Source organism: Takifugu flavidus, chromosome 17, assembly GCF_003711565.1.
Source record: "Takifugu flavidus isolate HTHZ2018 chromosome 17, ASM371156v2, whole genome shotgun sequence".
In the NCBI taxonomy this organism is placed as follows: domain Eukaryota; kingdom Metazoa; phylum Chordata; class Actinopteri; order Tetraodontiformes; family Tetraodontidae; genus Takifugu; species Takifugu flavidus.
In genome coordinates, this window is record NC_079536.1 from 7345506 (window position 1) to 7362848 (window position 17343).

Below are 17343 nucleotides of genomic sequence, written 5' to 3' on the forward strand. Positions count from 1 at the left end.
CTTCAACAATAAACTGTGATCGGAGCAAATTTCGTATAAAAAACCCTGAGTGACACAAATTCAGTTGGCTTTGTTTCCTTTTCAGAGCAGGATTAGTTTCCGCTGCCTGATTTTGTTTCAAATGCCACAGTGCTGTCATGGCTCCAGGTCCACAACCATGTGATATTTATTTAGAGCTGGCACACAGCCAAGACGTTCCGCTATTGTGCAATTAGCAGACCACACATTCCTGGGGGAAAAAAGGAGAAGGCCATAATCTGTCCAGGAAAAATCTCTATTGATCCCTGATCAGGATAATTGAAATTCACTTTCAGTTTTGAAAATCACATAGCATCATTTTGTTAAGCATCCAGCCAGCTGAAATGACACAATCTATTTTTCAAGGCTTTTATTAGTTGGAATTTATTGTGTAGCAAAGGTACAATAACCTTAATTCTGTCAAAGCTCCAAGCTTCAGCACCTCAGGGGATGAGACCAGGGTTCAACAGCAGATTACTGTTGAAGGTAGCTGGATGATAATAACATAGTAGCCACATGGTCATATCATAAAGTGATGCTAAGGCCAGCTTTAGCCTCGAGGAGGGCAGAAATCCTACAGTGATGGCCTCGGAATGACCTTTGAATTACAAAACCTCATTGGAAAGTTGATGGAAATCTTTTAAAAAGAGCTCAGTCAAAAGGTTTGATTGCTTTCTATATGTGAAATCTGAGTGAAGACAGTGATGTTTGCTCCGGTTCTGTGATCCTAGGAATGTTTGCAGTGCTATTGTAGCTAATTTTGGTTTCGGGAGCACAAAGGTTGGTAGAGACGTAGAGAAAGAGTGAATCAGGGTTCAAAAGTTGTTTCCTTGAAAAGCAGGTCTCAATAATGGGAGGAGACAAGTTGCACGTATTGATGTTGGTGTAGGATATTTCCCCCTAAGGCTTCATTACTTCCATTAATAATGAACATATTTCCCTTTGTGTCTATATAGAAAAACATTACTTTAAAGTCCTGCATGTTCTTCAGCACTCCTCGTCAATTCAAACACCCTGTTCCACTTTCGCCATTTGTGGTCCATTGAAGCACACTTTGATGGTTATCAGGGGACTGTGAAGTGATCTCCAGGCTCCAAGCTCTTCTGTCAAATTCATGTAATTGCCTCTCTTACAGTATATCACTTTTGAGTCACTTTAATGTCGCCGTTGCTCTTATATTGACCCAGAAGTTGTCCCATTCAACCTCTGCTTTTCTGGTTTCACAAAAGCGTGATGAACAGCTTGTCTCGGAAGTGGTCGTCTGAGCGGCGGCAGCAGTTTTGCCATCTGATCCATAAAAGACTCCTCTGACTCCTGTGAGCACGAAGCCCACTGCAGGATCAACCTTTGCCCCCGTTTCCAGTCTGAACCCAGTCGTACCCCAGAGATTGTTTTGTCTCAGCTCGTTTACCTCTAGGAACCTTAACCAGGACAAATGGTTGCCAGCACCATAGCTCCCAGTGTGTTGGGCACTACAACCCCTCCAGTTTGGCCACTTCTGCAACCCTCCCGAGTTCCAGCAAACCTTCCAGACCAGAACTGCTGTTTAACCCTCTTTTTCCTGTTTTTCCCCTTGTTTTTCAGTGGTCGGTCTACATCCGAGCCGCTGTGCGTAAAGAGAAAGGCCTTCCCATCCTCGTGGAGCTACTGAGGATAGACAACGATAAAGTGGTGTGCGCTGTGGCCACAGCTCTCAGAAATATGGCCCTGGATATCAGAAACAAGGAGCTTATTGGTGAGTGCTGATAAAACCCATCGCTCGCCCGACAGCTGCTCTGTCAGGTTCAAGCCCATTAATTCATTTGCAAATGTCTGAACCCAGTGTTTATCTCTAATCTAATTGCATTCTCTCGTTGCCACGACACTGGGACATGCAAAGGCTGCTCTTATGCAATACAAGGACAGAGCTCGTTGGAATAGTTAGTTAACCAATAATAATAATGTTGGTTTCTGATTAATTGAGTAATTGATTGATTCATTGATTGATTCATTGATTGATGCAGGATTAATAATATTCTAATATATTACAGAGGAGCTCCGTAATGTTTTATTTGTATATAAGTCCTCACAAAGATATAAGTAAGGATGCGTGTAGTAGTGTGACATCATCCCATCACTGCCGGTATCTGTGATTATCTGCGCTTCCGTGTGGGCTCAGTGGTTTCTATGGCAACACCACTACCCTCAGTCTCAGGAGAAGGGCTCCCGGAGCATCACTTGGTTTCGCTGGGGTGTAACAGAAGTGACTGGGAATGCCTGTGATTGTCTTGCTGTGACACGGAAGCAGATTAGAGGATAACTGAAGCCTCTGCACAGAATTATTTGGTTGTTCTGCAACTGCATGTGTAATAATATCACCTCATAATGACTGGATGGCAGCTATCTTTCTTTATTCCTCTGTTTTAAATTGCTGACTCCAGTCAAAGTCACTGTTAAACAACAAATCCTTAGATTTATCTTCAGACATGAGCTGCAGATATGTGTTGTCAGATTGCGATTCTTTGATTAGATTATGATGCCATTAAAACTCTTGCTAAATGTGACAAATTACATTTTTTTAAGAAGAAATCATTTAAAGAACCTACTCCATACTAATTCTGTAGCATTCTAACTACAGCACATTGTTCTGACCAGATAACCAGACCTTGATTTTCCTCTAGAGATAAGTCACATTTGGCTAATTAATTTAGATAATAGATGGTCTGTTGTTATTGTGTTTAGGTTGTTTTTCCATCATGGACAATGCTCATGAAAACAAGCCTTAATTGTGTAATGAGCGTCTACATTTTGAGGGAAGATGAGTGCATTGGCTTGTAAGCTAATTACATCAAGATGTATGAAATAAATCAAGCTGATTTAACCGTCTATCTTCAGTCATATATGGCCGCATGAACACATCAAACAGTTCTTTCTGACACCAGCAGGATCGCACTGGTGGGATGGAAAAATAAAACATGCAACAGGGACGGAAGACTATGAGGGCTATTGCAGATTATCAGAGATCCTGTGACCAATATCCTCAGGAAGATGCTAGCAGAACATCTCAGGAATCTAGGAATTATAAAGCAGACTGGTAATGTTTACTGGTGCACACAAAGCCATCATGGCCTCAGTGGTACAGGTGGAAGAACATTTTCTGGCTAAGTATTCCTTTTTTGACTTGAGCTGGTTAAAAACTATGTTATTTATTCTGCTTGAAGTGAGGGGCTGCAGGGTTAGTGGGATGCTCTTAAAACTGGGAATTCATCTAAAACCATGACGTGCCTCGTACTCATATTCTACCTTTAACCCTCGCTTATACATGAAACTACGCTATTGACATGCTAAAAAATGCAGCATTTCAAATCTGGCTCGGTCTCGGTCTTCGCATTTTTTTATGAAGCTGTTAAAGGTTTTGTACGGTCAGACACTTGTGTGGCTTTACAGATGGGCCTCAATCAAAAATAATGAGCTGAGAGCGGTTGGAAGCTGCGTTGAGCTGCAGAGTGGGCTGGAGGCTCTCAGCCGGATGGTCTTTCCACCTTCTGCTTTCCTCGCAACCTTCTCGGGGATTCCTTTGGTCATTACCAACATTTATTTTTGCACCCAAGAGGATGATGGTCGTAATGACACATTTAGCTGGCTAGACATTATTTGAAAATGTGTGTCGATGATAGCAATTAAAACCTCAACAACAGACGATTGCCCTTTGTTAAGAGAAATCAACTTCCAGATCACCTTCGCTGAGTCAGCCGAAAGACAAATGAGACGTGTAGTTTTACAGAAATTGAGTGTGGGGTGAAGGTGTGAGTTGATGTGTGTCGACAAAGGAAGTGTGAGATCAGCCAGAAAAACTCCATTTGGTGCGTGTTTACAAGCTTTCTTCACTTCGTTTCCATCTCCAAAGACAAGTGCGCTGATCTTTGTCAGATCAAAGTTCCACTCAATTATAGCCATCTTGCATGGCTCATCTAGAGCAAATCATCTCCTTCTGAAAAGCAAATAGTCTATTAAAACTCACACCGCAGTGTGTCATAAGTTGTTAGTGCCGGTAGGTTTAGCTGCGCCACCGTGGGGGGAAACGGTAGTTTGCGTGAGAGCTCCAGCAGGGCGAGCGGAGACGAGCATCATCTCTCATACGCAATAACCAGAGAGGGAGTACTCCCTGACCGGACATGGACATGGACAAGACAAGCGAAAGAGGATGAGTGACGTTCAGGAGGTTGAGGAATTCCAGCAGAAAAAAGAGGAGAGAAACACTAGCAAGGCTGCCAAAGAGCCATATGTACGCTTATGTTCAAATCCCGCTCTAATGTGATTTATGCGGCATATTGATGTCGCCCAGAATCACATTTCTCATTTGTCAGTGCCTTTTTGTCTCTCTCCTGATTTCACCTCCTTCATAGTTATGATTTGCATAATATAATGCCTGTGTAGCAATAAATGAGCCCCATTCAACGCCGCGACGTCTGTCAGCACAATTCTTCCCCATTTACTTACAGATGGTAATTTGATACGCTTGAATTGGAATCAGAGCTACAAATGCCAGAGAGGCAACCAGTTACCAAAAGGTTCCCCTTTATAGGCTGTACAAAGCCAAAACCTTCTTGTGATACATCCAAAAATCTGCATTCACAAAAGAGTTCATGAAATTTGGAGGAGGTTCATTCGAAGATGAAAGCTAGGCTGTATAGACGGGGTTGCTACATATTGCAGATTAATTTTGTCTCCTTAATTCGTCTACATCCCGTAGTTTCTTTAAATAAGCAAAGTTGACCTGATTGATTTATGCAAAGTAGATGAATTAAACAACACTGGACTCCAACGTTCTGCTGCAGCACTTGCTTCATATGAGGTGTTCTATAAGCTCCGAGGGTGCGGAGGCCCTGTGTGGGTTGGATTTCAGATCAGATCCTGCAACCAGTCATCAATACAAGCTTCACACCTCACTCAGATCATCTGATCAGTCAGAATCTACATTCTTGACTGGATTTCCTGGCTTTATTCCTCGTGCTTGGACATCAAACGGCGCTCCTCGAGCTCCCAGACCACCTCTTTCATGCGAGTCAAGGGGCGCTTGTTTTGGTGTACGACGGTTTGATCAAGATGTTCACCTCTAGCTGCGATAGGTGCAGGAGCTTCTCAATTCTGTTTGATCCCCCATCAAAACACCTTTGGAATGCTGATAGCATACTTGTTTGTATTTAATGATGGCTGGTTGCCGAAAACTCGCTTTATTAATTTCAAAGAGGCGAGATTATCATCATGTCCTAATCTCTGTTGGAGAGTCAACCTGGAATTAAAGTAGTTGTAAGTTTTTGAGATGGCTGTGAATGGTTGGTCTGGTTAGTTCAATGACAGGCCCACTGAGAAAGATATTGACCCTCAGCTTGCTCTGGATGGAGCCTCTTCAGCGGATAAATGTGCATGACTGCTTATTTGTCCCGAGCAGCTGCTACACGGTGAGGCACCGTTTATCCTGTTATCTGAGCCATTTCTTAGTTTCCATGAGTTATTGGGTAAATTCTGAGATTCGTGTAACTGGTAACTATAACCATACGTGGTGATTACACTAATGTGTCCTGGAAAATCAATAACAGGGGAAAAACTGTAATCATCCCTGAGGTTATTTCTATACATAGCGTGCTAGCTTGTCCTGTTACGTGCCGTCTTTGCGCCTGTGAATTGGTTTGAATCAATTCCCATCTGCACACTGAAATTGTGTCACTTTTCTAATAGATTTGATGTGTGTCACTTTGTCCTCCATTAAATGTGCTTCCAGTTTGCGGCCATGTAACATAAGCGCGACCAGTTTTATCAACATTCATGCGGCTTTTTGCCTATATGCATGTCAAGCTGTGGGAAATCAATCAACAGTCTGCAGTGAGATTTGAGATTTATGTCACACATAACAGCCACGATCTCCATCCAGAAGGGTTGGAATTCTGCCTCGCTCTTCCCTGCAGTCCCACAAATACAAAATATTCAGCTCTTGTTGACGTAAATGACACGCTGAAAGGCAACTTGTGTACATTCTTGACATTTAGGGGGGACACCGTGTTCGCATGAAATCTTGATTCAGGAAGCTGTCAAATCTTGTCTGGAATGAATCAAACCTGGATCACATTTGAGCAGCGCTGCAGCCGTAATGCAGTTTTATCACCGCAAAATACCAGAGACTTCTATCAAATTCATAAAATATGGAGTTGGTGTCATCGAGGGCCAAAGCTTAAACCGATACCGATTCGATACCATTTACAGTTGCAGTGCAGACGTCACATAGGCCGACGTTAATGTGAATAATATCAAAGCAGATTTGTTTCACAGATGAATTACATGAAAAAACCCTCATCCAGCTGTTCCACTTTTATTCAAGAACTATAGAGCAGATGTTAACAGTCTGAGCATTTGTGCTTGCTGTCCGCACAAAAACAAACACTGAACAAAAGCTGCAGGCTTCTTGCATTTGAAATAATTCCACACTGAAGACACTGCAGCTCTGTTCTGGCGAGCACTGAGCAGCGCTGTAGACCCATTTACAGTCCACATCATCAAGAAGCAGCGCACACAGCGTGGCAACAGTAGTGACCCAGATGGTGTCCCGGCGCCATACAGAGGAGGAAGCACTTACGCTCGCCCCAACCGGTTGCCATTAGTTAAAGCGCTAGTGTAGCTTGACAAAGCCTCACTAGCCACCATTCTATCACCTTGGATAACTAACAGAATCGTCCGTGTTTCCTCCTTCGTCAGATCCAATCCAATACTATTAAAACGGCTCCAATACTTTGGAGATTATAGAGCGATGCAAGAAAGCAAGTTCAACCCATGTGTTGAAGCAACAAGCAGCTAGCGTTGTGTTGGTGAAAACTAGCACATCATATGCCAGCCTTTCTCCCCCAGCATCCTTGTCTGTCATTAAAACACTGAAGCTGCTTCCCTTTATCTCCATCTTTTGCTCTTTTTGTCCTGTCCTCTTGTCACAGCACCCCTCTGATTGGGCATCCCCTCTCATCATCCCTCCGTATTTTTAACTCTGGCATATTGCGCCTGCCTTCTCATCCACAACATGCCAACAATTGTGCCAGTTCCGCTTTTCTCTCTTCTTTCTCTCCATATCTGTTTATCCCACGCCCGTTACTCTCCCTCTGTCTCCTTCCTAAAGCCATTTCAGACATGAGCTCATAATGCCCCACCGTCCCTCCTTTGCAGCCTCTCGTTCTTTGTGTCTTGCACTGATGACTTCAACGGCGAGGACCGTTACTGTGGAAACTAAAGCGGCGCACCGCGGGGAAGCAGCTAATTGCATGATTGCTACCTTGAGCGTCTGCGTGAGTCAGAGGTCAGACATTGTGTCATACATATGCAGAAAAGTTTTGGTTTTATTGGAGACTAAATGACTGCCGGTTTGGGTTAGTTTTGTGCGCCAATTGTGAGTGGAAACGGCTGCAGTAAGTGTAAATACATTTGGAGCGACCATGTCTGGAGTCTCACTGGGCGTGCTGCTGTGAAGTCGCCATCAGAGTGAGTCTCCTGTGTGCGCCCGGATGGCAGGTCTTTTATCAGCTCACTTTGTTCTTGCTGGCATTCTCCCGCCGATACACTGTGGCCCACACTGGCACGCACGACAGACAGAGAAGAAGAATGAGAGAACGATCAGCAGCGAAGGGAGTGAGAGAAAGGGCTGTCATGCCACGATGATTTTTCCCCGAGCTGTCCCTTCAGGATCTGGCTGGTGTTTAGGTGATTCTTGTGTGGCAGACTGATTGATTTTCTCCCTTTTCAAAGTGCTAAACAATGATCAGTCGTGGCCTCATCAATTGAGTCGGCCAAACATTCCCAGCCTAAAGAAATAGCCGCTGCCGTCGGTAACTGTCCATCCGTTTGATGAGGTGGATGTGTGTTCATCTCATCACCCAGGCATCATTTTGGGTTCAATATCAAGTCTTTAATGAAGCCAGAGGGTGGAAATCGCTACCTTTCCACTGGTACCATTCTTTTCCCCTCCTCCACACTGTAAAACTACATTACAGGAAGGATGGATTGTATTCCTCCTTCCATTGTGCCCACCATTCTCAGCCCTTTAATGCTGCTGTCCCTCACCTTTGCACCTCTCTATTGCGTAATCATGTTTTTTTGCTTCATTCCTCTCATTTGAATTGCGACATGTGTCATCTTCTAATCTTAAAATCTTATGTAGGGGGTCTTTTTTAATTTAGCAAAAAGGAAATTAATGTGTTGACATTTGGCACTTTTATTTGCAAATGTGATTCCAGTGTGTTGTTTCACACTCTGCATGGAGTCTCAGAGGCTATAACCAAATCACGGTCATGTTTTCAATAAAGGAATATTCCCACAGAGCAGAAATAAAGACCGTTGCTTTGATTATGGCGCCCCCTGACGACCATGTCAGTTACAACCAAAAATGACATCAGACGCACAAAGGTAATTTAAAATAATGTCTTATTTTTATTAGGGGCCTCTTTATGACACATCTCTAGTGTCAAGTCAGGATAATACTAGCAAAATGTATGCTTTGGTGAGTTCGATGAGTGTGCCTGTGTGTGTGTATGTGTGTGTTTCTGTGTTCGTAACAAGGAAATAATCACAATTGTACATTCTTCCACAGCTGCAAGCCAAAAACAAATGATTGAAATTCATCCATCCACAACCCTATTGGTAGCTCAGAGCTGGTCAGGAAACAGAGGCAGAGGCTTTAAAGATAAGACAGTGTTGCTCACCCACCTCTGGACCCAGCTTATCCTCTGATATGCATTCGAACCAAACCTTTATTCCAAACCTATTGGGTGCCATAAGCAATCAAACGATATCACCTTTCCCCACATCTCCCCAAGACAATTACCCCCAATTTTTCTTCAATAACACTCTCGCTTCTCCCCCAGCAAACAATCAAATCTCTCCGTTGTGGAGGGTAATTGGATCTCTTTAAATCAAATCAGCGATTATGGCCCTGATGAAGCGCGCTCTGCTCAGCTGGAGTCGGCCACACGGGGGAATGCAGCACAAGAATACATCACCTCCCCGGCCTCCCAGATGAAGAAGGCTATTTTGGATCAGTGGTGTAATACAGGTTTATTAGAGTGTGCAGTGATCAGCGCCGGGCTTGTTTCGCTCCTGGAGGACATGTTCTGAGTGTAGCTCCCATGTCAATGAGGAAGACGCAGAGGGGAAGTTGTGCCTCAGCGTGTCCGGGTGCTGTTGGTGCATCACGCTACTTCAATGTCTATCCACGTATTTAAATGAGATCACAGAGCGTTGAGATTAAGATACATAGTTTACTTTAAATATCCACATCAGGACATTGAAGACATCAAAAGATTTAGCAGATTTCAATTTTGCAGTGATGCCAGAAAAGTGCAGCAGCTCCTTCTCATTTACATGAATCTATAATTCATCAATCCACTATTTCCAGGCTTTGGAAATTGTCGTGTCTGGATGGAGGAACGCGGCGTCCTTGCAGGGCTGTACTTCGGTATAACATGATCAGCTTGAGTCACTTGTTTGTTTCTGTATTTGTGACTTTGGTATTATTCTTCTCTCATAAATCTGGTGGCTGAGAGCAGAAAGGCATTTCTGTAGGACAGATATTCTAAACACCATAACATGGTGCTGATTATCTTCCAAATATAAAGCAGCCCTTTAGTATCCCCTTTACTTTTGCTTTTAGGAGAGGAAACCTCCAAATGACTGATGAAGAGAATGATTTCCATCAACTGTTGGTGTCTTTACTGCACATAAGAGAACTTGTGAGTGTTTGCAAAGAGCTTTAAATAACACTTGCAACACTTTCAGAAGAGGAAAGAAAGGGTTTGCAGCATATTTTTCTACGGTCATGTTTGTTTAATGTCCTTATACTGTATTCTGCCTGCTGCTTCTGACCTTCTCTCATATTTAATTGTTGTTTTCCTGCTTTTCCTCTCTATTTTCCCACAATATCATCCTGTGCTCTCTCCTCTGTGGGCGGAATGTGATGACATAGCACAGACTGATAGTGATACCCCTGCACACACCTGCATTCTCTCTCTCTCTCTCTCTCTCTCTCTCTCTCTCTCTCTCTCTCTCTCTCTCACAGACACACACACACATGCAAGCATGGCTATTTTCACAATATGCTGACCAAGCCTCTCTCTGCTAGCAGACTGTTCTGTATTGTACAGCTGTACACACCTGCCTCTGGTATTTTTAATGTCTGCATCAATGCTCCACTTATTTTATTAGTATTGGATTCCCTACAGACAGCCAGCTTATAAATAAGTCACTCAGCCAGTCATTCAGATAATCAATAAACTGTCTGTCACTCATGCCGTAAATTACCCAGCAGCCACTCGTATATTAGTCATGCAGGCTGTAAAATATTTACTCATCTGCTCAGGGATTCAGCAACATCCTCGAAAAAAGAAGCAGAAGTATATTAATCAGTCACCAGCCGGTCAAAAAATGAGTTTGATTCAAGGCAGTCAAGTAATGAGTCTCCCCCTTAGCAAAGAGCTTAACTTTGTCTTCAAGGCCAAAAGACAATGCTCGCTTAACCCCCATCCAGCCTGGCAGCTTGAGATAGCACTTGGCCAATTAACTCCCAACTCCATTCTCACAGATAGAGTGTGCATGTGTGTGTGTGTGTGTGTGTGTGTGGATCAGACAGAGAGCAGTTGTGTGTGTTAAGGATGTAAAACAGCATATGTTGTACAAGGGCATAAGGGCAGTTGTGCAATCAGCTGTTTATTAAGGTACGAAGGTCGAAGTGTTTCAATTTTTCTGCTTTGGATCAGCCGCTGTCCTCAACTTCAGGTCCCAGATCATATGCTAGCAGATCACTCGTTGATCCTCTCCCACCTTAAAAGATCCTACATGTCCCAGATAAGAGGTGGTCAATTTAAAAAAGCAAAGCAGAATGAAAGAAAGGGCCGAAATTGACTTACATTTGAATGTCAGGTCCGTTGCACAATATTGGTGAGAAAGGATAAAAGATTTTCTATTATTGTGCTGTTGCAGGAAAACTAGGTTGCTGAGGAACCTCCTTTTACAACCTTGTGAAAGGCCTGCTTAGTTACCTAAGTTATTCTGAATTCGAGCTGAGCCGCCATCTGTGCGGTTCGCTTTATTTTAGGGCTGTGCGTCGGTGAAACATGCAATATGAAAAGTAAGTTTGATCTTCCTGCTTCTTCTGTAAGTTCTTGCTGCAGAAGATTTCCTTTTCATCGTGTTAAAGAAACATTCAGCCTGCTTTGCTTCTGATATGGGCATAATTGTGTTAGCTTGAGCTAATGCTACGTGGAGATAAGTGGGTTTTTGAAACATAAATGGTAGCACATGATGATGTTGATTTATTTACAGCTTCTGGCTCTGCCGACCAGTTGCATTTTAAAATTCACAGCAATTTAGCATCAGGGAACAACGATACAAGTGAGCAGCTGCATGTTGAGCTCAGTTAGGCCACGGTTCACTGTGCAAAAATCACCTCTGTTGCCAAATTGATTTTTTTTTTTACCTGGAAAGTGACCTGTGGGTCTCCTCCCAGGAGATGGTGGTGTTATGGTAGCGGAGGCGTACCAATGAACCCTCAACATGCTAATCGCCTTCCCTCTTTAGTTCGATCCTTTCAAAGTTCCTTTTGCCATCCATTTGTTGGCCTCATTTCCATCCATAATGATCTCAAGTTCAAAGAAGTAATGGTTTAAAAACAACCCCCCAATGAAGGCCTTCAGGTTCTAGTCTATAGATTATCAAAGCGTATCTCACTGTAGAATAAAACCTTGTTTACGGTACGTATTCCCATCCGTCTGCAGCTTCACAGCTCCAACAACATGGGCGGTTATGGCTCACCTTTATTTATTTCCTCTTTGATATCCTCATTCTACTTTATCCCAAACTGCTCTCCACTGGCCTGTTATTGCTGCTGTCTGCTCCACCCTCTCACTGGCTGCCTCCGCAGGCTCTTTATCTGCCACTGTCTCCAGCACTTCTTCAGTACGCCTCTCTCCTCTTTACTTCGATCTCTCCGACAATCCCTTGAATGTCAGTTTTTTTCTTCTTCATTTACTTTCTCTGTCAGCCTTTTTGCTGAAATACCAAGAGTCCCCCTTTTTATTGGATTCTCAGCATGTCCGTGTCAGAGAATGCGCACCGTGCCCTTTCTGCCTGAAGCTTCTGGAGTTGTCCAAGCAGCCAGCCGCATTCATGTAAAAATAACAATTAAAGGGAGAATATTACTTTTCTGGATATTATTATGATGTTGATTGTAAAACACACTAACTAAATAACCAGCGGCCTCCACAGAATCCTACTTCCATTGATAATCAAAAACTTAAACAATATAACAAAATTTTCCTTGTCAAATTTTGGAAATTAATTTGTGAATCTGCATCTTTTTTCCTTCTTCCGTCAGGTAAATACGCCATGAGAGACTTGATCCACCGGTTACCAGGAAGCAGCAGCAACAATAACACCACCAACAGCGGGCCCTCTGGGACCGCGGGGCCTCCGAGCAAGGCCATGTCAGATGACACGGTGACGGCCATCTGCTGCGCGCTCCATGAAGTCATCACCAAGAACATGGAGAACGCCAAAGCCCTCAGAGATGCCGGTGGCATAGAGAAACTCATAGGGATCGCTCGGAGCAAAGGAGACAAGTAAGCAGTGAGATGGAAGGGGGCTTATGTCACACTGTTACCACATTAGTCTGATTCCCTGACATCACTGGCTTTAAATTCAGAATCGACCCTCGAGGCTGCTATTAAGAGTTCAAGGCTAATGATGATATAACAGTTAAGAGCAGAGTTACCTGAGCTGCTGTTGAAATGGTTATCAAATCATAATTATCGTCATACACCTCCATCAGCTTTAATCATGGTCGAATGTGAAAATGCATCAATTGCAGCACTGGTTTATACAGGAAAAATGAAGGTAAAATATAAAGTTGCACCTATTTCATCGACGTACACGCCCGAGTACAACACTCCGATCCAGAATTGATAGAGTCAGAGGAGAAAAGACAGGTCGTTACTGCAGTCTCCAAAGCCTCAGAATGCTGACCACCGCCACATAACTGTCATTCATAAGCGCTCCCGACATTGACCGTTTCCACAAAAGGCAGCTGAACAGGAAGAAAAGGGGGCTGGCTCCTGTCACCGTAGGGGCCGAGCAGGGCAACGCGTCTGGCTGCTGTAGGCAGGTTAAAGGACGTTATCAGATAGAGGTCATACGTTCACTCATGCTTACGGTGAGACACATTTATAGTCTATTTATGGAACTGTGCTCAAGGGCACCATTATAGATAGAGATGAGGTACTGCAACGAAAGTGCTTCATCGTAGCCCGAGCATAGTTAGCCCAGGATAAACGGTGATCAAAACATTGCATTACAAGTCAAAGGTATATTAATATTCCAATGAATTCAGCCATCTTGGCCATCATTAAACTAGTCAGTGGTACTTGGCCCAACCTGCAGACTCCTGTAATGTTATAGCTGTTGTGGTATAGCTGTTCTGTTGCTCCCAGCTCTACTCATCTACTCATCCATCCAATATGGATTTGGTCACCTATGTGCTGTCCAAGGTGTAGTCAAGGTAAAACAGTCCTCCTACCCCCCAAAGAGGGCATGTTCCACTGACCTGGAACATACACACCCCCTCCACAGTTTCATAAATATAGGGCACAGAATGCTGACATTATCAGAGACAATGGTTTACAGTAGTAATGAGCTCTCCTCTTCTATCTCCAGACACTCTGCAAAAGTGGTAAAGGCAGCTTCTCAGGTCCTCAGCAGTATGTGGCAGTACAGAGACCTCCGCTCCCTCTACAAGAAGGTAGGAATCTGCAGCATATGCTCTCAGATCCAGAGGGATTTCTTACTCCGTGATGTCTTATAGGTTGAGTTGGAAGCATCAGATCAGTTGTGCAATTTCAGCGATTGTGGAACAAAAACTAAAGTTCTGTTATGAATTTAAGTGAGATTCAGTGCACATAGGGTGTGAGAGACAATTAGTGGGGTAATTCTGGAGAAGCTTAGTAACAAACTTTTCAAAATAAGATTGATGAGTTATTATTAGGAAAAAGGCTGATATTGTGTGACTTGTTTTTTCTCCTAAAGTGTTGGAGGCACAGGATGGTTGGTAATTTTTTTTCCCTTTTATTGTTTTGATTATCGCACTTTTGTGGATAATTTAGCTTCGCGTTTGTATGATGGAATTACAAATCACAGAATGCAAAGTTTTATGAGCCACTTTTAGTGAAGAGTAATTGCTTTGGCGTGATGCTAAATGTGGTGAACCCTCCACGGAGGTGTGGGTGTTGGGGGCGACAGAAAGGTTCTGCGTCTGTTGAAGAGCGGATCGATTTCCATGTATAGCCCAGCCAGCTGTTGATAACTCTGCACGTAGCTGAGAATAACCCACATCCCACCCACTATTTGTTCAACAGAAATTTTCCTTCAGCCAGGCACTAAAAGGTTGTCAATATTCATCAATATCAACATTACCTAAACTTATATAAATCTCAGGAGTGCTTGGTAATGAGAGACAAACTAGCCATTATGCAAATACAGCTCTAGTGTGGATGAATCCTTATCAGCTTCATAATCGATCCACATTTTGAAACTGTTAGTTAAATAAATTGAGATGATCAATTGGTAACTTTTGGAATCTAATCCCTTTTTAACTGTGGGCAGAATGATGGAGCAAAGGGTAGCTCATTTTTCCACAAATTTTCATTTTCTTTGCTGTTCTTGAAAGTGTAGGTTGTGTTGTTTTGTTGTTTGATTTGGTCTATTTGTTCAGAATATTTCTCACAAAGCCATTTACGATGTGCGTAACCAAGTGTTTATGTTTGTAGGTGAAATAATAACGTGGCTCCTATTGGCGACCTCACAAATGGACAACAGTGATTACAGACACACACATGTATATCTATATTAGCCTAGTCATTTCCATAAGGCAGAATTACTGCTAGTGCTTATTGGGCCCCTTCTAAAGCGTGAAAGGTATTAATGCTGGATGCTACCAGGAATCTGGAGCTCATTATGCGTGGGAGCTAATTTATCGAAGGGCTCAAACGAGCCACAAAAGAAAATAACATGTAATGTCCCCAGAAATAATGACTTTTGTAATACTTCCCCCGCTCAGACACGCGTGTCTGTTCCGTCTTCTCAGCAAACACACATCATTAGGATGCTTTGTTATATGTGCACCATTAAACGACCACTTCCTACCTTTCAGGAATTTAGTGGTGTCAATTTTAGATGGCTAGAATTCAATTGTTTTCATTCTCTGTCTTCCACTGTGGGGTTAAGAATTGCTACTGTTTTCGGCTCCATCACTGTACACCGTTGACACCCCCCCCCCCCCCCCCCAGTTTTAACAAACCCTAACATTTACATACAATATGTCTAATATAGTTTTTTTCTGTCCTTCTTCCTTCCTTCTCTGTTATTTGTCCTCCTCCTTTGCCTGGCAATCAGCAGGTGGGTCCCCATAGGAGTCTGCTCCTACTCAAGGTTTCTTGCTGTTACATAAAAGGAGTTTTTTCTTGCAACTGTTGCTTGCTGAGAGGTCAGACTCTGGGTTTCTGTGTCTTGGGGCTATTTAGATTTTAACAGACACCATATAAAGTACATTAATAAAGTAGAATTCAACTGAAGTGGTTATTCCACTTCCATGCCGCATCCTTCTGCTTTGGCGTGCAAACATTTCTGTTGTGTAGAATTGTCCCAATTCCAGCTTTTAATGAAGTGTTTTCCTCACTTGAAACTAAGCACTTCAACACGCAGGCTTCCAAAGCTGAGACTAAGCTGTTAATGGATAGAAACTGAGCAACATGTGGCAAAGACTCACAACTCTCAGTTCATCCAATTCTGCATGAGTCACTTCGGGTCACGGCTGGCCCGCAGCGTCATTGCGCCATCGTCTCATCCTGATGACCGTGTCCCTCTCTTCCTTCGTCATCGTCTCATCCCCAGTGTGACTCTGAACAGTATCCCCTCGTGGCCTCTTTGCGTCTCATCTGCTTCACACTTCTCTAATCACAGCAACTGGAACATTACACTCCAGTGAATGGCCTAACACTCCAACGGCCAGACATGAAGGACATCGGCTTCACTCAACAGCTCCACTCGACTAAAGGTCGCGGTTTTGATTATTTATTTTTCCCGCAATCCATATTTTCTTCAAGGGCCCATTTGGCCAGACAGGATTTAATCAAGACAGGTATTATAGGATGGATAAAGCTTGCTTAAGATTGATTGCTGTATATTTTTCAGCTAAATCAGATTTGTCTTATTGTATCATCCTTAAATTAAGGAAAATATAATGTACAGGAAATGTTCTGTTGAGCTGGATGTTGTATTAAGGCTGCTGCATTAAGAGAGAAGCACAATATTTACTGCATTAATGACATTAAAATAACCTGATTATTTACACTGCAGTTTAAATTTATAATTGGAAGATTTGTCGAGTTTACCTTGACTTTATCACCTGCTTCCAGAACTCAAAATAAGTGACAACATCCCTGCATTACGTATGAGGCCATGGATGTTAGACACAGCTAAAATCCCATTAGTCTGCAATCCCAACGTGGATTAACTTGCATTGGAGACGAAAGTAGAGCCGAGTGGCTGCGAAATTTTTGAGAGCCAAGTGGAGTCAAGAGCGAGGAGAGAGTGAAGAAATTATTGGGAAAGCCTGGAAAACACCAGGTCAATAATGAGTCCATCTCGTGTTTGGGATGCGTTGTTTGCTTTGAAGTCTTGAAGTAATGAGAGTTTGAAAACGCGCTGTTCAGCTCCATCGAGGCGAAGGCACGCAGGAAAGGGTTTCTGTGCAAAGATCTGTCTGCCTTTGAAAATGTGTGTTTTTGTCAAAACTGTAGTGAGAAGAGTTAATCACTTCCTGCGGCGGTGCCACGGGAGCAATGAGAGAAGGCGAGGGAAAAAGGAGAACTCCAGCAGAATGGGGGGCTGGGTTACTCGTCCGTTTTCGAACATCTGAGAATAAAAAGTGAAGGCGCCATAAATAAACAGTAACTCTGCGTGAAAATACCATCAGAAATGACTTGAAAGTGTTGCACTAGTCATTAATAAACCAAAGCTGAAATCTGACTCTTGGATAAATCATGTATAATACCCTCCAGAGTGCTGTGAAACTCTTACTTTTAGCCCAGTTTATTTGGATTATTTGACAGAAAGTGTCCTGATTTTAATGTGTTTCTTCTACAATGCTTAAGAAGGAAGCCACACTTGCTCTTTCAAGTAGAAGCAACAAAAGCAAAGTAATGTTTGCAAGCACCTCATAAATAAACCTTATTTTAATGAGGATTAGCAAATTCTCATGCATACGAG

The 17343-nt window shown here is 43.0% G+C and overlaps 1 protein-coding gene across 5 annotated transcripts in view; it reads left to right on the forward strand.

The window, feature by feature from the left end:
* ctnnd2a (catenin (cadherin-associated protein), delta 2a) overlaps nucleotides 1-17343 on the forward strand; it is a 142207-nt gene that overhangs the window by 116084 nt on the left and 8780 nt on the right. For all 5 annotated transcript variants that reach the window (XM_057012103.1, XM_057012101.1, XM_057012102.1 and 2 more), the window contains 3 exons: nucleotides 1603-1753; nucleotides 12401-12644; nucleotides 13735-13819. In XM_057012103.1, the coding sequence (XP_056868083.1) occupies nucleotides 1603-1753; nucleotides 12401-12644; nucleotides 13735-13819 (480 nt within the window). The remainder of the gene's footprint in view (nucleotides 1-1602; nucleotides 1754-12400; nucleotides 12645-13734; nucleotides 13820-17343) is intronic.